The 23,990-nt window shown below is 46.8% G+C and overlaps 1 protein-coding gene across 1 annotated transcript in view; it reads left to right on the top strand.

The window, feature by feature from the left end:
• Vit (vitrin) overlaps positions 1–23,990 on the top strand; it is a 120,280-nt gene that overhangs the window by 55,826 nt on the left and 40,464 nt on the right. The window contains exons 5-7 of the mRNA XM_005360782.3: positions 4,857–4,990; positions 10,186–10,263; positions 17,539–17,724. Coding sequence (XP_005360839.1) covers positions 4,857–4,990; positions 10,186–10,263; positions 17,539–17,724 — 398 coding nt within the window. The remainder of the gene's footprint in view (positions 1–4,856; positions 4,991–10,185; positions 10,264–17,538; positions 17,725–23,990) is intronic.

Here is a 23,990-nt window from a genome sequence, read left to right as displayed (position 1 = left end):
ACCCTTATCTTTTTTGTTTTGCTTTTTGTTTGTTTTTAAGCAAAACAGAACCATATAGTAAATTTGGCCTTACCAAAGATGTCATCTAAATGATGAGTAAGAGTAACCGTTCCATGGTCCTCTTTCCTCGCAGCTTCATTTCAATTCAAGACTACCACTAGCACCCATTTGTCAGAAGAGGAACTTAGGCACAGCGAAGTCAATGTCATTGCTAACTAGCTGCACAGAGAATAGCAGAGTCCCTGTGTCCCTGACTTCCAGCCCAGAGCTCCAGATCACACATTTACATAAGAACCACAGGGCCCAGCACCATCCAGTGTGTGGAGTGAGGGAGGCCCTATGTGTTCTCTGCAGGAGTCATGGTTAGAGAAGGCTTTAAGAGGAATGGACACGTGCCTAAGGAGGAAACCCAAAAGGATGTTTGGAGGAGCAGGGCTCTGCAAGCCCAGTGTGCAGAGCAGGATGTAAGAAGTCAGTGAAAAGAATACAGATGAGATCAGAACAAGACTCGCAGCTTGTTTGTGAGCAACCAAAAATCATCGTGGTTTCCTTGGACCCGTGTCTGAGAGAGTAGCAAAAGTTGAGGTATCACTACCCATTGGGAGGATGAATAGAAGTCTTCAGGGACTAACAGGAATTCAGATGCTATTAGCTTTGTTTTCCACAAACAGAGAGAATCTTGTTTTTCAGGAAGCCAGATTTGAGACATACCACTCTGGGAGTGTGCTCTGTGGAAGCTCAGTTCCTCCCCTGCCAGAGTCTCCCTTCCAAAGGCAGAGCAGGAGGCAGCCAAGAATAGACCTGGCTTCAGAAACCCAAGTTAGCTTGGATTAAAGGATTTGATATTCATACACCGGATCGTGAACAACCGTTTTCTCAAGAGTGCCTTATTTTATTCTTTCAAAACAAAGGTATATTGGTCACATATCTGGGCTCAGGCTCATCTCAAACAGACCCTTCATTTATATATTTATATATTTGTTTTTTCACTCATTCATTCATTCATTCACTCATTCATTCATTCATTCATTCATGGGGGAGGCACAAACATGGCATGTCCTGTGTGTGGAGCCCAGAGACAATATGGGGGAGCTCTGTCCTTCCACCTTACTGAGACGGGTCTCTCTTGTTTCTGCCATCCCTCATAATTCGGGCTAGATGGCGCATGAGCTACTCTGAAGGCTCCTTACAGTCTCCGCCTCCAGTCTCTCCATAGAAGTCCTACTACAAATGCACACTGTCTCGTGCAGCTTTTTCTTACATGGGCTCTGGGTTCTATTTTGGGTCATCAGGCTAGGCTGGTGTTAGCAATGACACCAGTGCCACGCAAGGGAACACACAAACTGACAGTGTCACAGCAAGTCAATTCCTACTGTAAAAAGGATGAACCAGAAGCCGAAATGGGCTAGCTACACACTGGGGCCCACGTGGCTCCGGTGTTTTATGGAGTCATTGACTCGGGTTGTGACTGCATCTCATCCAACTGGCCGAGCGTGACTTCACCCTGACACAGCAGGCTAATTCACACCAAGGGGACAGAGAAGGCTTATAAAACATGAGTCCTTGCTGGGCTATCTTTGATTTGAGAGAGAGAGAGAGAGAGAGAGAGAGAGAGAGAGAGAGAGAGAGAGAACTGGAGGGAAGGAAGGAGGGAAGGAGGGAGGGAGGAAGGGAAGAAAGAACAGAGGGAAGGAAGGGAAGAAAGAAGGAAGAGGGGGCTAGAGAGATGGCTCGGTGGTTAAGAGCACTGGCTATTCTTCCAGAGATTCTGGGTTCACTTCCCAGCACCCACATGACAGCTCACACCTGTCTGTGACTCCAGTTTCAGGGGATCTGATATGATACCTTTACACCAATGCACATAAAATAAAGTTAAATAAATTATTTTTTAAAAGAAGGAAGGGAAGGGAAGGGAACGGAAGGGAAGGGAAGGGAAGGGAACGGAAGGGAAGGGAACGGAAGGGAAGGGAGGAAGAGTTCCTCACAGCTGGCAAGCACCTTCACCCACTGAGTCATCCAGCATGTTCTAACCCATGTGTGTAAAGGGACAGAGGTGAAGAGAGCTCTTCCTGAGACAGAGCAATAGGGAGACCATTTTCCCCGTGCAAGGCCTTTTCCTGAAGATTTCTGAGTGTGTGCCTATCCTCAGTACAAGGGCCACTCAACATTTCATTCAGTGGTCTACCCTCCCTCTCCAATCTGAGGAACTGGCCCTCAGTTTATCTCGGACCTCAGGCACCAGGGTCAGGAAGGAGGTGAATGTCAAGGCCAAGCACACAACTGTGCAGAGCTGAGGTGAACGTCAAAGCCAGGCATACAACTGTGCAGAGCTGAGGTCTGGTGATCTGGTGGTAAATGTTTAACAGCCCATTCTCCAGTAAGGCGTCAGAAAGCAGACATATCTCACTAGCCTACTCTTAGGATGTTTGGTCTCAAACCCTCAATGTCAAGTCAACTGGGTCGTGAAATCCTAAAAGCTTAACAACTCGCTCCCCAGAGCTGGTGTAAGAGCTCCCTGCCCCAAACCACTGATAAGTCTTCTTACATAGAAAAGTAAAATGTTATTCTTCCCAGGGGCTGGAGAGAGTTCAGTGGTTAAGAGCACTTGCTGCTCTTCCAAAGGACCCAAGCTTGATTCCCAGCACCTACACAAGGGTTGGGAGTGTGTGGCTCACAAACACCTGTAACTTCAGTTCCAGGATTTCCGATGCCCTCTTTTGGCCTCTGTAGGCATCAGGCAGGCATGTGGTATGCATATATGCACGTGAAACATCTTTATACACATAACTATAATTTGTAAATTTGCTTTAAAATTTTTTTTCACTTGTTTAAGAAGCAAGCTTAATTCCAGAAATCTTTAGAGGTGATGGTAAATCACCAAGTATGTTATGAGCACAAAAATCTAAGATGGCAGCAGAAGCAAGATGGCATCAGGCTCTCCGTGAGGAAGGGCATGGGCAATGAGGGGACCCAGAGAAGGCGGCAGCACAATGTAAGCCATGTGAATGGGATGGTGAGGGCGTTAGTGAGCAGAGGCTAGCCAGACTCCATGGTGGAGCAATAAAGGCTACAAGAAGTGACAAGGAATTAGAAGGGGAGGTGTCTGTGCTCCTGAACCCTAAGAAGTACCACAACCAACAGGGACAAACTTGGAGTTTGAGATCAGCAAGACCGGCCTGCTTTCAAACCCCTCTTGCAACGCGCTGGTTACAAAACCTTGAGTGACTCATTCATTGGAGCAGCCTGCTTTTAGGGAACAGGAAATAACAGGGTTCCCTCCGCCCCAGGACTCTGAAGTTTGCTGGGTAGGGCGGTGAGACAGTGTGAGATGATTTTAGAGCCATTAAGTGTTTTACATGTCAAGTGCTATTATCACTTTCTTCGTGGCCACAGGGAATTGGAGTGTTGAAAGTTGTTGAGTCACTGTGGAGTGGGGAGGGCAGGAAATGGCAACCTTACCCCTGGAGGGAAGGGTCTGTGTTGACAGGAGCAAATCCTGGTACTTTTGATTCATACGCCATAACTTGCAGATACCCGAGGAGCCATGGTAGACTCCAGAGCAAGGTAACCACATTGTAGAAGTGCTGCTTAGGACCTGAGGTGGGCTTCCTGCCTCGCAGATGGCTATACCAGTCCCTACACATCAGGGCATAAAACCTGGTAAAAATCCTACAAATCAAGGAACAATTATCAGCCTTGGGAGATCCGTCACTCTCCTTCTTTATCCTCATTTTTTCCCTCTTCTTCAACCCCCTCCCTTCCCTCTGTCTCCTTCTTCCTCCCCTTTTCCCTCAGAGAACCACGTACCATTAATAATTTTATCCTGCTCCTTCAAGTGACTGAACTCATTCTGGGATAGGTCAAAGTCAAATGAGAAATGGCCCGGCACAAAGTCTTACTTCAAAGAACAAGGGGGAAGCTTGATGTGTTAGCACCTGTCACAGTCCCAGATCCTCGGGGGTCTGTGGCAGGTGGAGCCCAAAGCCAACCTGAGCAACAAAGTGAGACCTGCAAATACAGAGTCAATAAGAATACAGAAAGTCACTAGAAAGCCAGGCATGGGTTGGTGGGAGAGGGAGTACAGTGAGACAGGAAGGTTGGGACTTTAAGGCCAGCTTGGTCTACACAGTGAACTTTGAGGCTAGCCTGGGACACATAGGGAAACCTTGTCTCCAAAGAAGCAGAGAAAGGAAGGAGGGAGGGAGAGAGGGAGAGAAGGAAGGAGGAAGTGGGTTCCTTCACAAAAGTCTGAGAGAATAGAAAACTCTTCAGAAAGAGGTATCACCACCCATTGGGAGGCTGAATTCCTAAGGGAATTTGAGATGCTGTTAGCTTTGTTTTCCACAAACAGAGAGTCTCTGTAAGGAAACTCCATAGGATTAAAAACTAGGGAGCAGGGCAAAGTGTATAAGCACAGACCTTTAATCTCAGCACTCAGGAGGCAGAAGCAGGCAAATTTCAGAGATTGAGGTTAACCTGGTCTGCACAGTAAACCAGATTTGCTAGTAACCTAGCAAAACCCTGTCTAAAAAGAAAAAAAATAAAGTAATTAATTAGTTAAAAGAAAAATTTAAGAAGACAAGACTGAAAATACACAACCAAAGAGCAAGATTGGGAAAGCCCGGGGACAAGAGAATTGCGTCATAAGAGCCAAGAGGGTGAGGGCATTTGACCTGGAGACCAGGGGCCCAGGCCAGGCGTGGAAACACCATCTTGGGGATTGGGCTGCAAGCTGAAGCAAACTTTCCCTTAACCTTTCGTGCGTGGGGGCAAAGACAGAGACTGGCTACTGTGCTGTTAACAGGCAGTATTTCTGCACCTTCTTCTGTGTAAGATTTTTTTTTTTCTTTTCATAGTGGTGTGCTGGATAACTCAGGAGGCAAAATACTCGTTCGGAAAGTTGCTGGGCAGTCCGGGTACAGAGGAAGCTATGCTCACGGCGTTAAGTCTTTATCGCTGCCCAGATGGAGAGAATCCTTCATCATCTTAGGTATGGTCCCACGCTGAAGACAGGATACAGGCATCCGAGGTGGCACCAGGATGAAATGCAGGCTTTCAGCTGCTTTTTAGTTTTTGCTTATAGACCACCTCATCTCAGAAATATAGGGAACATTCATTCTAAAATCAAGAATTATGAAATCATTCTTACATGATAAATCACTGCAAAGTAAAACCTGGAAATAATGCAGCAGTTGCTCCTCTTAGCTGCATCATAGCTGTCTGCAAATCCAATCCCACTTCACATAAAGTGAATCACATTTATTAAGTTGGGTTATTTAAAGAAAAAAAAACTAGTCCTTCAGGTGGGCCAAATGAACCCCATATCTAAAACATTCTTCCATAAACTCTCTGGGAGATGGAGAGGTAGCAGCACAGGAGAGAAAGAGCGAGTCACAATTTTATTTTAGATTATTTTTAATTTTTGTTCAATTCATTACTTCACCATTCAGCTCAACTTTCTAGCGTCATGGAAGTCTTACAGATAATAAATTCTGACTCTCTCTCTCCCTCGCAAAACTCCCGGAGTGTAGTTTCACAGTAGAAAGGCAACCAGCTCCCTCCAAGCCGTTATGACCGGCTTCTCCCGTCTTTGTTATTCCTTTGAGCCAGGCTTTTATTTTGAAAACAAACTAAGGGAAACTGAAAGGGAACGCAATGACTGCCCATCTTTCTTTCACCCAGATTCCTTAGTTGTTAACATTTTGTTTTGCCTACTTGCAGAGCTACCACTTACAGATAACTTTTCTGGAAAGTGTTGTGAGTGTCCTTGATATTTTATCTGTAAGTACGGCTCTGTGTACGAGTTTCTAGCAGTGCAAACGCTTTCTGCAAGCAAACATTGAGGCACCACTGTCTGGTAAAGAGTTCTTATTCATGTGCTCAAAATCATCCTCAGAATAATTTATTCCCTTTTTGTGATCTGTAACATGATCAAAGATTAGACCTAGCATTTAGGTGTCAAATCTCTTCGGTCTCTTTTAATTCCCCCACCCATGTCACATCTTGTCATCATGAATAATAAAGACATCTATGAAGTCTAGACCAGTTGTCTAAAAGTATGTCCTACAGGATGGACCCAAAATGGGGCCAGCTGCTTTTTTGTCTTTGCTTTGATTTGGTTTGGTTGTGTGTGTGTGTGATTGGATTCTATTTCAAAAGACATTTCTCATGGTATATTTATGTTTTATGTATATGAGTGTTTTGCCTGCATGTATATATGTGCACCATGTGTGTGCCTGCTGCCCACAGAGGCCAGAAGAGAAGATCAGGACCTCTGGAAATGGAATTGCAGATAGTTATGAGCCATCATGTGGGTACTAAGAACTGAATCCAGATGCTCTGCAAGAAGAGGAAATGCTCTTAATCACTGAGCCATCATGCCAGCCCCCCAAATATTTTGAAAAGGATAGGTTATATCATCAAAACTTCATGGTGTCACAGTACAACGGCCATATCGAAGAGTTATACTGCCAGTTTCTTTCATTGTTACTGATACCAAATTTGATGGCTTGCCTAGTATAATATACTTACTTCCCCAGGGCCATGATGTGTGTAATTAGTTAGCAAGCAGGGTGATACTTCAAGAGCTTGAGGAACTCATTCCCCAGTAATGTTTACTCGGCAGTTTTTACACTCCTTGCCCATCCTGGCTTCATAATTAAGACATTAGTCAGTGGTTCTCCAGTATCCCCTCGGGGTACCAAAACCTGAAAGCTGCTCAAGCGCCCTCTGTACAAAGGTCTGCGCACAACCTATGGCCATCTCTCCCATCGCTGTGCCGGGCTCCGGATTCCTTCCGTACCTAACAATGTGGTTGCTGTGTATGTAGCTAGTCCACTCTATTGTTTAGGAAAGGATGACGCAAAAACAACCACCTGCAGCTCAGCACAGCTGCAAATTGTTTCCAAGTATTTTAATTGCAGATGAGTTGAATCACAAATTCAGATGCTAAGCAAACAGAGCAGACTGTAGCTGCAGAATTACGATGTTTCCTAGTTGGGCCATTCCTTCCACAGTACTGTTCCCCTTAAGCCCCCTGCACGGCTGTGTTTAATATAGACTAGGGACTCACTCTTTCTCTTTTAAATATAATGTTATCACCCACCACACCCAACAAACCTTCATTATATTGTTGTGTCTCACATCCCCTGAGATTGGCCAGTAAAAGCTGCTCGTTCTGGTGCCCTGTCACATCTGATTTGGAGCAGAGGATAACATCCTATGCTCACCTTACCCCCTCCTTGCACAAGACCTGGCCTCCTTGTTTTCTCTAAGGAAGTTCCGTAGGATTTAAACCTAGATTCTTACTCAAAGCTGCCTGGCCTCCAGCAAGATTGGATGTGATGGGTTTATCCTAAGGAGAAATTCCCCATGGAAAGAGAAATGCCTCGTTATACCATGGCTCTTCCAGACAAGGTCGTTTTCTGATCCCCATCAGGCATCCTGGGTCCCAGCCCTTATTTCCTCCATCAGAATTGTGACAAAAGAAAAAACAGATCCTTTTGGTATTCTCCTCCAAAGGGGCAACCCCTGTTTCCACAGCCTGTTAAGTTATACAGATGACCCTGGTTTCTTTATCAAATCATGGAAGGCCATCAGCCACAGAGTAAGTTATAACTAAGAACTCAGGGCAGAGACCAAACGACAGTGTCTAGTTGAGAAGAGAGAACTGTAACCTCCACATAGGAAAGCACCAAGCAGGTCCTGCCCAAGCGAGAGAATTCAGGCTAACAACTCAGCCTGCCGTCCAGGGCATTCCTAGAAAGGAGAAGCATGGAGTGTTACAGTTGTTTGTGGTGGTTGTTGTTGGCTTTTTGTTTTCGCAATAAAATCAGTTTAACAAGTTTATTCCCAATAAATCTCATCTTCCATCTCCCTCATTCTACCTTGTGACATTTAACAGAAAATGACTGTGGCCAAAGATAATAAGCGTGTGTGCTTACACAGTGACTAGGGGACCTCTTCAAAAAAGACGTTAGGGAGTTCACTGTCTTGTCACGCTGTCGCTAAGGACACCCTGTGAATCGCAAGTTCACAGCCGGTCATGGCAGAGCCCTCTTAAGAAGGCTCGGATGTGACCTTTCTCTGGGTTTTTATTTTTAATTTTTATAGGTCACTGTGCTTCTTTAATTAATCTGCCTTAGGGATCTGGGAGCTGTCGGGGAGAGATAGGGTGTGTGGTTCGGGTCCTCATAATCCCTGGGCGGTGCCAGCTTGTGCGAGGCCAGCGTAGGCCCCCTAACAACTGCCCTCGGTGGGTACTTTGATCCACATTTCAGACAGCTGAGCCCATGCTCTCTTGCCTTCTGAACAGAAACACTAAGAACGACCCAGTTTTAGTCATGAGAAGAAGAGTTAGATGGTAGAGGCCTCTTTCTACCTAGGCCTCTCTATGTGTGAACTCATTGTGGCCCATAGCCAGGAGGCCAGCAGGAGGTCTGAAGCTGCCTCAACCAGGGTCTGCTCAGAGCAGGCCCGGACATGGCTGAGGGCTTGGAAATGACCCTGTCTGATCCCGGGTGGTTTTAATACGATGAAGTAAGAGGCACCTGTAAGCCAGATTGTTTGCCTTTGAGTGGAACGTACAGGTAATGTCTGAATAAAGTTTTGCATCTTTGTGGGCATATGCAGCTCCAAACACTTTTGAATTTAATTTTTCAGTGCATCCCTGTAACTTTTTAGAGGTTATGTCATTATTTATATTTTCTCAATGAAAAAAAATAGAGTCTTGAAGATTATAACAGCTAATTAAAAGTAAACATAAGGGCTGGGGTATGGTTCAGTGGTAGAACACTTACCTAAGCACGCGAAGGGCCCAGGGTTTGATCCCCAGGACCATAAAAATAAAAATGATATGAAAAAGTAAAATATAAATAGAAAGCCAGTTTTTCTTAGGCTCAGGCACTTTCTGAGACCTCACAGTTCCTGGGTCAATAGGATGCTTGGCTCATTCCCGGGCCGTGTTCTGACCTACTTCACTCCAATCCCCATAGTGACACCACCCCTTACCATTGAGAGATTAATGCTTTCATATAAATATGATAGCAAGTTCCCACCCCACCCCCACTGAAGACAATGATAGGTAGCAAGGCCCTAAACATTAAGATATTCCAGCACGGGGCTAGAGAAACGAATCAGTGGTTAAGAGCCCTTAACGCTCTTGCAAAGAACTGGCATTTGGTTCCCCACACCTACACAGAAGGCCTCATAAATGCCTATGGTGGCTACAGGAGATCCAAAAGCTTTTGCAGGCCTCAGCATGCACACACACACACACACACACACACACACACAAATAAAATAAATCTTCAAAGGTATTTCCTCATGTCATAACTACATGACACACTGCTTATGGCCTGGGACCTTAACAGCTACGCGGAGACAAATGAACTTGTAAGGGGTCGGGGGGTGGGGGGAGACTGTCTGAATTCCGTTGGAACTTTCCATTTAATTGTAGAACAGAGCCCATTGTCCGGCATCTCTTGGAAATGAGATGGCTCCACAGGAAGTAGGCTTCGGGGCCCATTCCAGTCGTCCCAGGCTTGATGACGGCTTACTTCTCTACCAGATCATTGCTGGTCCAGCTCTGATGGCCCGGTGTCTTCCCTTTCCTGCTTCTACTGTGTCCTTGTCAGACACGACTGCTCTTTCTCCTTGCCCTGTACCTGACGTCTCTCCCCAAGTGGCCACCAATGGTTGTTGTCAAGGAGGGCCCATATACAGCTGCTCTCGGGTATCCGTGACGCCCGGGAATTCAATGGGTCCCCCGGGTCTGTGAAAGCGAGAGGCGACCATCCACAGAGGGCCAGTCCCAGGCCTGAAAGAAGACTGTGTGAAATGTTTTGCATCCGTCTCCTGTTGCAATTGAACATGCAAAGCCCCGTGGATGAAAACGCGTTAGCTGACACGTCACATCTTCAGGAGCAAAATAAGAAATTGCTCATGTTAAGCAGCTCTGAGTCATGGAGATTTTATGACTTCCATTCTGTTATGAATAAAACAAACGCTCCGTGGGAAAACAAAATGCCACTTGACTTTCCTTTTGGAATCAACAACTCGGTGCAAGGGCGACAGATGCTGCTGAGCTCAAGAGAGACAAATTGGAAAAGATATAATCCATTTATCGGCACGGAAAGATCTAGAAATCAGCCCTGGAAATAAATTTCTCTTTCTTTTCTTTTGCAGAGAGTAAACCCCAAAAGGGTGTAACCTACCCGTCGACTCTTACATATTCGTCATCCAAAACGCCAGCTGGCAAAGCAGGCAAGTGGTCACGTGTTGTTTCATCCACGCTGCGTGAGTGCATGAACGTGCCATGGTATGCTTTAGGAGATGGCGTGGGAATTACCATCTTACCCGGTCAAGCCCCGCTGACCCTGGAGATGCTTTCACCAATGCCAGGAACCTGGCACCAAAACCAACGGGACCAGAGAGCTGTGGTTTGGGAGTGAGGGGTTTTTGTTATTTTCACGACTGGAGCATGTCTCTTTGTCTGTGTCACTTTCATTCAGAATGACTGTCCTGAATGTCATTACTGTTACTTTAGATGATGATATGACCTTATGCCTAGAAATGTTTCCTGGCAACTAAAAGGGAAAAGAGGCTGCCTCTGCTTGGCTATAAAGCAAAGGGAAGGAGCGAGAATGATGGGACCCACTCACTAGCAGCAAGCAAACAAGCTTTGGATCTGAATCAGGACATAGGGCACTTCTGCCGGGCTCTCCTGAGCCAGGAATGGCAGAAACTAAGGAATCCCTTTCCCCGATTTCTGCACTAAATCAGACCTGTGCCCTCCGTGGTGCTGGCGTGGGAGGCACTTGGACTTCTCACTTAGGCAGGGGCTTTCTCACAGGATCTGGCATTCCAGAAAGAAGGCGGGTGGATGGATCTGGCTCATTCTACTGGTGGATATAGGGAGGACATGGCTCTGGAATTTTAAGAGCTAGCATTTCTTGAATATTTGCTGTGCGCAAGGCACTGTGACAAGACCTTTCCCTGGTAGTTTTTAGTCAGCCTGCGTTGCTACCAATATGCCCTGTTCTTAGTGCTTAATGCACAGTTTGCAGAAAACACCAGCTCGGAAAAGCTGGGTAGATTTTCATTGACCAACAGCAAGAAATTAGCAAAGTTGGGACTCAAACTCTCAGACAGCCTGGCTCCAAACACTTCTCCCTCAATCACTGTGCTAGATCTTCTCCATGGGTACAGACTCCTGGTCTGAGGAGCCTTCGCAGACACATTGGGAGTTGCCTGCCTTTCATCCACCTCTCCTATACTTTCTGTGATCTTTTAATCACTGAAGCAATCAAGACGCATTTGAGTTGCAAGAACACAGCCATGCCTGTTCACCACAGTGGGGTGATACCTCAAGGGCTGGATCTGAGATGTGTCCTTTCTTCCTCTGGTGGGGACAAGGGAAGGAGAGTGGCGGGAGCCTCCTAATGGTTTCCGTTTCATCTGGGTCTGCAGCCTCTGCAGTCTGGTGATTTCCAAAGAGGTGAAGTGTGCATAACTGGGTTCTGTTTTATCTAGTCTGCTCTTGTCCCGTCCCTACCCTTTTCCTCCATTCCTGACATACCATCCCAGGAACCAGCAACCCCTTTGCTCAGAACTCTGGGCCTCTCTGTAGACTGCCCTGGGGCCTGAGTTGCTCTGAAGTGAGGTCATCTTTCTCTTTCCCTTCTCATCGGTCTGGAGCTGTTGAGGGCCTTTGGCCAGGGATGTGCTAATGGCACCGATAGATAACCTTAGAGATCTCAAGGGTAGAGAGAGTTGCCAGTGCCAAGTAATGCCCGGACTGTGCAGTACAAGTACCAAGACCCTCTCTCCTTATACTCTGTGTGCTTCTAGCCTCCCAGAATACTCCCCTAGTGTCTCTGCAAAACTCTCCAGGGGGTCCAGGGTGTGCGTGTAAAGACTCTGCCTCAGAAAGACTGGCAGGACATGGACAAGCTGCATCTGCTGGCAGCTTCTATAGGCTTGGAAAGGCAGCAGGAAGGAAGGAAGGAAGGAAGGAAGGGAGGGAGGGAGGGAGGGAGGGAGGAAGGAAGGAAGGAAGGAAGGAAGGAAGGAAGGAAGGAAGGAAGGAAGGAAGGAAGGGACTCTCACCTGAAGACCCCTCTCACAGAAGCATGGCTTCTGGTCCCTCCCTTTTGTTGGTCCTTGCCCTCCCTCACTGCTCAGGGTGACTTGGGTCTAGCGGCCACACAGATTAACCTGGAATGGTCACAGCTGTGAGAAGCTCAGGGACGAATATTTTGTTATAGAAAGGAGTATTCAGGTCCTTCTGGCTTCAGCCCTCAGTCATAACCTGAAAAATGGGAAGGGTCCCCACACAGCCATCTTGTGATCACAGCTAACAGCCAAGTCCTCTCTTTGAGCCCTGGGTTACAACAGCCTGAGGCAGAGAGTGCCCCTATCTTCCCCTGCTTCCGATAAAGCTGACCAAAGAAGGGTTTAGCAATTTCCCCAAGGCTGTGATAGTAACTGGTTCCTTAGTGGCTGACGGATTGCATCATCCTAAAGCAGGAAACAGTTGTGGGCAGAGACCAGGAAGAAGGGTCAGGTAAGAGACACTGCCTTGGGGTTTAGGAATCCATTAGAACTCAAAGCCCCAGGAAGAGGTCTGTCCAAAGCTCCCCTTAGCTACACCAGCGACAGCCACACTGAACTGTCCCCACCCACCACACACTTGCCTTTATGCCTTCAGGGTGGTTTAAAGTAGTGCAAGTGGGCCATGGGACGTCCCCTCCTACTTCCATTTAAATCTGTAGAGTACCCAGGAAGTCCCACCATTAAAGCACAACCATCGCGGATGACACTTGTGCCCATTACCACACCACCTCAAGCTTCTGGGGCGTATCAGCAGGTGTTATTATCTGCTGCCCATTTCCAGATTGTCCACGCTTCACAGCATCTCAAAGAGTTGCATTTCTTCCTTCACCCGTGCCCGCCCTCACCACTGAGTGCCTCCTGGGTCAATGATGAGTGTGCCAGTATCAAAGGAAGGCTTGGGGTCTCGCTCTGTCTCTTTGAGATGACATGCCTGCATGGAGTGAGTTCTTACTAATTAAAAAATAATCGCAGTGATAATCACGAAAGAGCGGCCTCATTGCTGCTCTTCCTATGTGACCAAATTCCTTCAGAAACTGGACAAAGCAGAAAAGAGGTAGATGCAGGGTTAACTATGGCTCAGGTCTCCACACGCTGCATAAAATGCTTACTAGGCTCTTAAAAGAATGAGTTAATAGGTTAATCGGGCTAGGATGACACCCCCCCCCAAAGCATAGCCACCATCTTCAGTGGCCAGTTATCTCACTTGCATCCGGGAAGGTATCTGATTTGCTTTGCAGGGCTCCCACTGGGGACAGATATTCCCTGGCTATGTAAAGGCTGCCTCTCCCAGGCAGTTAGCCACCCTAAAGTGGGCAGCCTGCCACCTCCACTTGCTCTGGGCTAGTGTTGATTTGTAGAAATGCATCTTAAAAACTGGGGAGGCACATTCTTGGTGTCATGGCGGAAGAATGCTGAAAAAATCTGTCACTGAGAAAGAGGGACAGGACACCACTCTCCCGCCTCCCCTTGGCTGTGACTTAGCCCTGCCTTGGAAGGAGGCCCTACGCTTTATGCCATCACCTCCCAGGCATCCCCTGACCTCACGACTGTATCCACCCTGTTGTCACCTGTTGTCACTGCTGACAGTAAGCTTTGGTGACCAAGGCCAGTCTTCTACTTCATTCCCTGTTAGTGGACAAAGAGCGTGAGTTTAGGTCCAACCACGCTTGAGTTCTAACCTTGCCTCTGCCTCCACGCGTGCCTGTAAACCGGAACTCTCCTCTTCACTGAGAATGCTTATTAAAAAAAATCCTCTAAGGCGCCAACAGCTAGTGGTTGACCAGTGGGTCTTAGATCTCCTGCCCTGGTGTGCAGCCCCGAAGTTCAGAACGAGTTAGTGGTGAGAAAACCAAACCTTCCCCCAGCACTCAGACCTGTAGGCGTCTTGGCTTCTGTCCCCATCATGGCCCCCAAGGCGCACTGCTGTCCCCTGCACAGGGAAGCATAAGGTAGTATGAAATGTCAGCTCCTACCATTTATTGGATCCTACATGTGCCAAGCTCTGTATGGGTGACTTATACACTTCACCCAAATTATGACAGGCGCCCTGCCAAGTAGGCATGACAGGCCCCACACATAAAGGACTGGTTCGGATAGCTTCAGAAGCAAAGCTGACCACAGTGGGGCTAGGAGCCCAATCTGGCCCGGGCTGCAGTTCTTATAGCAAAGCTCCATGGCCCATCTGAGATCCAGTGAATCAGCCTCTCGGGGAACAGTTCCCGGTGGTGGCATCTGTAGCCCTCCCTCCCGGTGGTGGCATCTGTAACCCTCCCTCTGCTCAACTCCATTGACCTGCCAGGTGCAGGGGGCTCTGGGGCTCTGTCTGCAGCTGTGGAGAAGGTGGCCATACCTAAGAGAGTTTGAGGCATGTCTGTGAGACCCTTTGGAAGGAGACTACACTTCCATCCGTCTGCCAACACTGTCACTGAAACTGGCTGGGTGTTGTGTCCAGTTGTTGAAAATGAACCCAGAGTGTAATATTCATTAAGGACCTGGGAGAAGTTAGGACCGGAAGAGTGACATCCTCTTCCTCCATGGTAAAGATGGTTCTAAGCTGCGACAGGGAACGAGCAAAAACGTGGCCCACATAGGACGAGAGTATTTTTTTTTTTTTTACTCTTGGGTAAATTGATCAAGTGTTTGAAAACACCTGGGTCCTGTCAGGCAACCCACTGACTGCGCTCATGTCGTTTAATCTCTAGCTCTCTTGAAAAGGAATATTCACAGAGATAGCTGGGGTAATCGGGAGCCTAGGATCTGGCCAACTGGAAGGGATAATTGTGATTTTCAAACTATAATAAGCCTATGATGGGAAGGTGTTCTAGCCAAAGCTTTATTTGCTGCATTATGGCTGAATTAATTTATTTGGGAGTAAAAATGTGTATGCTGCCTGATTATGTATATATGTCTTTCGACATGAATCATTGGATCCTGATCCTGTTCGTTGAAATCAGAAGCAGTTCTACTCAATGCCCCCCACAGATGAAGCAAAGGCATCCTGGGCCCACACCTCCCTCAAGAGGCACCAAAGCCTTCTAGCAACAGCATGAGGCAGAGGATCCCTCTTGAGAAATAAAACACTCCTCTAGGACTTATCATGAATGGCTGTCCTTTAAAGTAAAGAAAATGTCATACATCGGGCAGGTTTGGCTTTGCCCCCGGATGGTACAGATGCCGGCTGAAACCCGGAAGGCATCCATGCCTCTTTAACGATTGTCTGGCCTGGTCTTCGGACCGATTTAAAGATGGCTAACTGTTGGCAAGCAACAGGGTTAATGAAAATGAGAAATCTGCCACCCGCCCACAAGAGCAGATGGGATGGCTGGATCAAACCCCGGGGCTGGATTTGGTTTTTGTCTGGTTCACTCTCCCAAATTAGTGGTGTGATTCACCCCGGAAGGTGACAGTGTCGGGATGTGTAAGGGAACAGGTGCCAGTGCTGGGCAGTGTGTCTGAATACCTACCAAATGTTGGTCTGCAGGGCCTGTAGCTCTAACACTGTTCTCCTAGGATCCCGTACATGCACAGTGCTCTATCAAAGAGCAAGCTGGGAAGAGGAAAAGGCATCTTTTAACCTCAGATGTTACCCCCTTGGCCTGCTTTTCCTGGTGCCTAAATGTATCAACCCTAATCACGGTGAATACTAGAGCCAGGGTTCTATGGTGGGCTGAAAAGCTCCCCTCAAAAAGATACTAAATATCCCAATCACTGTAAGCCAAGTGCGCCCTTATAGGGAGAGGAGCACTTTTTGCCAGTATGGTTAAGGGTCTTGACTCTGGATAATTATCATGGATTATCTGTGTGGGCCTGAAATACAACCACATACATCTGCACAAAGAGAAAGCAGAGGAAAATTAAGTCACACCCTGAGGAAAGGAGGTTATATGAAGACAGGGCAGAGAAACCAAACAAGGATGCTAACTTTAGAGACAGCCACAGACCAATCCAGATGAACTTGACTGATGCGAGAAACACATTCAACCCTCGGGCTTCCTTGAGGAGGCTCGGTGCTGCTGACCCCTTAAATCTGACTCAAGAGTCCTTGGTTTGGAATCCTGGCCTCTAGAACCATAAGCAGAGGAATCTCTGTTGCTTTAAGACACTAAGTTTAGAGTAATGTATTATGGCAACACCAGATCACAAGATTGGCAGTTAGAGAATTAATACTCCAACGGGTGCCCAGTAGCCAAAGGCAATAGACCTAGAGCTGAGGTGCCGGTAAAGGGGCTGGGCAGGGTGGGGGGCTCTTAGGTCTCTCTACAGTCTTGGCCCAAGGTTCCCAAGATAGTCCCCAAGTTGTGTGGAGTAGCCTCCTTTCCCTAAACTTTCATTGATATTCTGAACAATTGGAGCTTTAACAAACTTGGACTTTCTTTGCAAGAAGCAATTGGAACCTTGTATCAGCTCTCCATGCTCCTGGAAATGATTTCCCACTAGGGCTTGAGAGATGATGGTTCAGTGGTTAAAAGCACTTGTGCTTTTGCAGAGCCCTGGGGTTCAATTCCCAGCACCCATGTAGGGCAACTCATTACTACCTGTCACTCCAGCTCAAAGGGATCTGACTCTCTGGTGAGCTTCACTGACACCACACTCAAATGCATAAGCCCACACACAGACACACACATAAATACATGACTAAGAATAAAAATAAAATCTTAAAGGAATAACCTCGACTCCTACTCATGCATGCAACCCAAATTAAACTCAGTGAAACAAATTCAGAACATCAAGTTGGAGGGACCTTGTTGGGAAGAAAGAAACTTAGACTTTCTTTGCAAGAAGCAATTGGAGGGACCTTGTTTGGGGTGATGGGAGACGGTAACGGGAAGTGGAAATGCCCCAAAGTCAGTATATACACATAAGAAATTGTCAAAGAATAAAAACATGTGAAGCAACCAAAATCTCCACATGACCCCTGCTATTTACTTAGCTCCATTATCCCAGTTATTGGTAAGATGTCTGGGGCCAAGTGGAGTCAGCTGACTGGTTGTGAACCACCTTAAACGGAAATGCGTTCCCTAAGAGTGAGCCATAGTGGAGGCCCTGGAGGTACCATGTATCCATAGGCCAATTGCAATGGAGATGGCAAAGCCATAGAAAGGGAAGAAGGGAGAAAGAGAAATGGAGGTTAGGAAGAAGAAAACCAAGACAAACCTCTCCTTAGGGTGCCTGGCAAAGTAACTTAGCAACTAATCTTGTTCTGCCTTTCCTCTGTCGCTATGGTTTTGAAGTGTCACTCAAGTGTGCTGTTTAATCTTTGGTTGCTTGTTGGCTTATTGCTCTGAAAGTGCTCTAGATCCCACCTTCCACTATAACTAGTGCAGGTCTAAAAGCCAGTGGTGTTAAGTAAACATTTATTTGACTTCTGGTCCTAAGTCCTACAGCCTATATTGTAGGCACCAATGCAATTCTGTTTTCTTACAGGTGAGGCCACAAAAGCCTATGAGAACCCATCTGTTACAGGAACAACCACACAACCTGTCACCCTGACACAGACTCTAGCCATCTCGGTAGCTGAGGCTGTCTACAGAGTCACATCAAAGCCATTCACAGCATCTGTAACCAGCAGCTCCAGACCCCAACCCATGGGCCGCAGGAGCCAGGACATGGGTGAGTAGGTGGATCATGGATTGTTGTGTGCTACAAGGGCAGATAGCGTATCCCGAGTGGAGCAACTTGGTTGGAGCCTGGTGTACAGTGGCCAGCCCTCGCCTTTTCAGCTAGGAATTAGGGAGCCCTGAGACTATCACAGACATGGGAGGCAGGCTGTGTCTTTCAGGCTCAAAACACAACTACCATTGTCATACCCACAAAGACAGGACATTATGCGAAGCATTATTTTTTACAAGATCAAGGCTCCCCCAAAAGCACAGCTGAAAAAGACAGGAGGTTTAATTCTCAACATTACCGCGTTGCTGGATTCTGTTGGTTTCCGTAAATAATAAATGGCCCACACCCCAGAAGTCTTTAGATATTAGGAGTAAAACCAAAGAATCCCTCTAGGAAGCCAGATAGCTGATGCGCTGCTTGTCACATAATTCAATCTCAAGTTTCTACTGGGCTTCCATCTTCAGCACCCTGAGATAAAGAGCACCTGTGTCAGATCAAATAGTTTCCCAACAAAGCAGGAGTAAGGGGGATGGAAAATTGTGCAACAGAATCGCTATTATGTTGAAAGGTTTATCTGAATAGTTCCTGTCTGGTGACACATTTTCCTGCTTGGAGGAAATTCCCAGGCCTTGTTTTCAGCCTCTCCCCCAATTGTCGGTCATTATAGCCATGCGGTAGGACCCTCCCCAGCCACCCATCTCCCCATCCTTTTATTTCCTGCAGGAGAATGTACACTTCAAGGCACTGGGCCCTTTTCTAATCAACTGACTTGGATTAGCTTACTAGATCATAGCAGCTCTGGGGGGCAGGTCTATATGACTTCTAACTTGAGCGACTCCAAGTTAGTTTAGTGAATAAACTAAGGAATAAGGGGAGCGGGAACAAGTCCTAGGTCACACGAGTGAGCAAGCAGAGCAGGAATCCAAACACCGATACCTGGAATTGCTGCCATCAGCAAACACATAGGTAAAAATCTGAGCCGTGAAGTGGCAAGATCGGAGGCTTCTGGGCTTCCCTAACATCGTCAGTGACTAACGGTAACTCTCAGTCAGCACAGCACCCATGCACTCCCTGGGCCCAGCACATCACATGCTTTATCATATTCTTGGCACTGACTCCACTGTAAATGTTCCATTTTATAGGTGCCTCATGGGGGAAGTTGTGACCTAAGGGTCCCAGATCAGAGAATCATAAAAAAAAAATAATAATTTTGAAAGTTTGGAAATAAGTCAGACACGCTCCCCACCCAATCCTATTCTTCTTTAATTGCATTAATAGTAACACAATTAATGATGCCTGGCAGCGACAAGAGAGAAGCAGCCTGTGGTGCTGGGTGACCAGGGTTCATAGGAGTGCCCGGAACCAGCGCTTTTTCTTTATGACATCCCAGGCTCTTCATTCTTTCAAATACACTCGAGTGTCTGAATCAGCTGTCGTCTCTCCCAGAGGGCTCCCGTTCTTATGTAACAGACAACAGTGACTTGTGGCTTGTTTACTTGGCTTCTCCGGGCAGCTAGGGAATTTGATGCCAATTTGGCTGAAAACTCCTCAAAAAACCTGAAGTAGTGACTCCCAACCTGGCAAAGCTTTGCTATTCCTGGCTTTGGGACAGGGGCTTTGGACAGCAGCCTCCCAGCCCATCACTATTCCCGTTTCTTACTCACTCAGCACCCGCTTCCACACAGCTCACACACTGCTGGGTGCATCTCTGGGGAGAGAGATGCCTCTGTACAGCAGGCGCCATAGATGCTAAGACAGGAGCCCAGGTAGGGAGAGAAGGGGGAGTTCTTAACCACTGCATGGCCCAGCCAAAGCCGTTCTGCATGCATAAAAAAAAAAAAGCAGATTTGGATGTCCAAATGCCTTTGTCCTAAAATAACAGCTGTATTGAGACACCCTTCACATCCCATACAATCTACCTGTCTAAAGTTCTTATTCAGGGGGTCTTACTATATCCATAGTTATATGGCCATCAAGACAATCACATTCTAGAACATCTTCATCGCTCCCAAAGAAACTCCATTCCTGTGAACCTGAACCTGAGTCACTACCCCTTTGGTCCTAGATCAGCAATTCTCCACCTATGGGTTGCGACCCCTTTGGGAGCCAAATGACCCTTTCACATGAGTTACCTAAGACCATCGGAAAACACAGACGTTTGCATTACTGTTTGTAACAGTAGCAAAACTACAGTTATGAAGTAGCAACAAAAATATTACGATTGAGGGTCACCATACCATGAGAAACTGTATTAAAGGGCTGCATTATTAGGAAGCTTGAGAACCACCGTCCTAGATAAACATCTATCTACTTTTATGAATGGCCCTCTTTAAAAAATTTACATCAGTGTGAGATTGTTACTTTGTAATTTGAGTCCATAGTTCTCATGTGAACTTCGTAAGTGATCCACATGTTTGTAACATCAAGGGATTGAAGCCCATGCCCTTGCTATTGCTTGGTAGGACCTCCAGGAAGATGACCCATGAGCGTAACCATTAATAGTAATTTAGACTGCTTTGTGTCCTTTTCTAAAATATACTTAATATAAGACTATATAATAAAGTAGGCTAGCGGTAGAAGTCAGTGAGGCCCCCAGGCTCCATTCCCAACATCACGGGTGCCTTTCTTGAAGCTTAGCTGTGCATATGTGCTATGATATTTTAACCCAACTACATGAAATCACCTTTAGTAAACAAATAACTACTCTTAAGTTCAAACAGGCTGAAATACTCTGCCAACGACAAGAAAACCCGGCTCACAGCGTTGACAGACAGATCACTTGTTATTGTATATGTGTGACGTAAACGGAGAGCTGAGAGAAGTGGGTGTGCCTAATTCATTTAAGAAATATTTGTTGAGTGTCTACTATGTGTCATCGGACAACATTCTAGAATACAACAGTGATCATCTCACCCCAATGCACTAAGATCCACAGCCAATCCCTTCCGCGCAGGACACCTGGCATACATGGAGCCAGAATAGGGACTGACTGTGTTTGAGGCCTGGCAGTCATCTTTGTCCTACACTAAAGACTAAGGCATCCTCTCAGGCAGGACACAGCCCCTTAGTCTCTAAGTGGTTCTCAACCCTTAAACAGAGTTCCTCATGTTGGGGCAAACCCCAATCATAAAATTATTTCATTGCTGCATCATAACTGCAATTTTGCTACTGTTAGGAATCATATTGCAAGCATCTGATATGCCACCCCAAGGGCATTGCGACCCACAGGTTGAGAACCACTGCCTTAGAGGAAGGCTAACAACAAACTATGTATATATCTAGATGCAGAAGAGACAAGAGCGCTCTCAGCGCATGAAAGCAAGCTTAGGCGTGGGAGGGTTCCCAGGAAGCGGGTGCTGGACACACTTCATGGCCCATTCACTGACCCATGAATATACTAGACAAGACATCAGGAAAGACCAAGCCAGGCTTAGGAGTAATGAGCCAAGACCCAGGGGCACAGGGATTTCTCTCACGGGACTGGAATAAGGCTGTCTTCATAGGAGAGGCGCACCCAGTACCAGAGAAAGCCACCCAGAAAACCAGATCCATAGCTATTCTTACACGAGAGTTCTGCAAAGCTAGACAAGCCACAGGTCCAGCTGGCTCAGCTGGGCTCTCTCCATTTTAGCAGGCAGAGTGGCAGCTTGCAGTGTTGTCTTCCCAGTCAGGTTCACTTTGAGAAGCATTTTAGTGGCCACAGCTGGTGTAGCGTTAAATGTATGCACAGTACAGATAGACCAGAGGGGTAGAAGAGCGCCGCCTAGTGACAAGACACAAAAATGGCAGGGCTATTTATTTGCCCTCCAGTCCTGGGCAGGGACTGGGAGGAGAGGTAGGAACTGGGGCAAGAGGAGACTGGTATCTACCAGCACACTCCCTTTGACACAGAGTGAGTTCCAGGACAGGCAGGGCTACGCAGAGAAACTCAGTCTTGAAAAACCAAAACCAAACCCAACAAACACACACAATTCCTACTGCAAACTGAAATACACAGTTTGGACAAGTCTGTGGAGAAATCAATGACAGAACTCACCAAGAAAGAGTTGTAAGAAAAGTGTTATCTAAGAGTGGAAACAAAGGTCGTGGACGTGTTCACGTGATGGGAAGTGAAGATTTACTTACCCGCCATTAGGAGTACGGTAAAGTCGCCATACAGAAGCCCAAATGCACTGCACACACACAATGGAATGCTTGCTATTCGGCCGTAAAGAAAAACGCAGCTATGGCATTTTCAAAAAAAAAAAAATGGAGGGAAGTAGAGATCATTACTTTAAGCTAAGGCAGAGTGCAAAAGACAAGCATCCCGTGTTTTCTCTCACGTGTGAAATATAGATTGGGGGGGGTGTATGTGGGGTAGGGGTGTGTGCATGTATGTGTGTGGGTGGGTGGAGAGAGAGAGAGAAAGAGGGGGGGCAAGTAGAACAGGGACTAAGAGAACAAAGTGGAGGAGAACAGAAGAAAGAGAGTATGAGGGTTGTGGAATATGTGTGACCTGAAAATGGGGAGGATTATTTTTGGGGGTACAACACAGGAAAGGCACCTCCAATAGGGGAAGGAGGCCTAGGGAAAGACAATGGGAAGGATGGAAATAAATAGGAGCATAAAATAATGCTGTGTATATATAAAATGTCATAATGAATAGAAATTAATAAAAGTAAGTAACTGAAAAGCCAATATGCGTGGGCACTGGCTGGCGTGAGAAGACTGGCCTGTGGAAGATTGCTCAGTCAAGGAGGTGAGCGATAACAGGGGCTCCCGGCCTGGGGCTGCGCTTGTGTGCTGTCCTTGAGAACGTGTGTGCAGAACGAGGGATGTATTTCTACATACCAAACCCAGAGAGCAGCCACTGCTGGATACACGGCGCATGATGGCTCCTTGTCACACACAGTATATAGAGAAGACTTCTTTACAGAGTGCCTGTGTCTCTTTAAGGGATCGTGTGGATAATAAACTGCCTTGACATAAAACTAAAGCAAAAGGAGAAAAAAAAATCCACCGTGGCTAGACCTAAAAGAAACTAGAATCTTCTTATTACCTCCTACGAAACGTGGGTCTTTCCCTCAGCTAATTCCTCCCCAAGGGGGCTCTGTGTTTCTCTTTGCAAACTCCTCCATCTCCCCTCTCGCCTGAAAGCCTTCCTTCAGAGAAACTGCCCAGGAAGCAATGAACGCTGAGCTCCACGTGACTCTCCCGGAGTCATAGAGAGTAACCCATTGGATGCTTCTAAAAACGACTAAAAGCCAATGCTGTTTGTACAGACTTCATGTTTGCGCAGCTTAGGCAAATTGCTAAACGCTATGTGACATTTCTGTTGAAGGAGTACTTTAACCACCCCACAAGTGGCACAGTTGAGACAAATTATGTTTGAGAACCAGGCCCTTACAAACAATAGATTTATTTTGCCAGGGTGTTTAGTGTTTGAAATGTCCAGCCACCATTCTAAATTCAGTCTACTTTATTTGTTTATTTATTCATTTATTTATTTACCTATCTATTTGTTTGTTTATTTATTTTGCATTCCAATGCCTCCTCCAGGGCAGGCTCAGACAGCGCTGGGGCCTTGCCTGGGTTCTGACCTTGGTCCGGGCTTGCTAGGTTGACTCACGGAAAGACTGAGAACAGCCAGGTTCCCGTTCATGCTCTGACCAGTCCAGCTGCGATTTCAGGCCTGTGGTCCCCCACCGCCTACTAGAGCAGCCGACACAGTCCTGGCTCCCGTCCAGGGGAGAGCTCCAGCGTCGTCTTCATTGCTACTCCACGTGGTACTAACTACCCAAGTCCTCCCCGTTAGGATTTGGAGCAAGTAGAGCCTTAAACCAGTTGGGCCAACAAAATGCCCAGCCCTCAGGTCCAAACCTGTGAGGAAACCTGTACAGGAAGTAAGGAAGATGGCAAGTAACCCAGGCCTTTGCCCTGTCTTCCTTTCCCAGAGGCAATTTCGTACAGGTTTAGATAGCAATTCCTAAGGATTCAGTAACGAGGCTCTCAGAAGCCTGAAAACAGATACTCTCTGAAGTTCCTGCTTAGGGAAACTCATTCCAAAGATCAAGGGAAATCTTTATCATCTCCCGAGAAAGGGCAGAGCGCCTCTTGCTTGGAGATGTCTGTTGTGCTTGTGGGGAGAGAAATGCATTTTCTCCCAGGAATGTGCTTCTGAATTGCGACATCCAGCCGGGCTCCTGTCTCTTCGCTGACTTCGATGACTTGGTGCTGCCACAGAAGCCGAATTGAATCCCTCCACCCCGTTCCTCGTCAAGAACGAT

The sequence above is a fragment of the Microtus ochrogaster genome, linkage group LG3, assembly GCF_000317375.1.
Source record: "Microtus ochrogaster isolate Prairie Vole_2 linkage group LG3, MicOch1.0, whole genome shotgun sequence".
Lineage (NCBI taxonomy): Eukaryota > Metazoa > Chordata > Mammalia > Rodentia > Cricetidae > Microtus > Microtus ochrogaster.
Note: the sequence above shows the minus strand (reverse complement) of the source record. Positions and strands in the feature narration are given on the sequence as shown.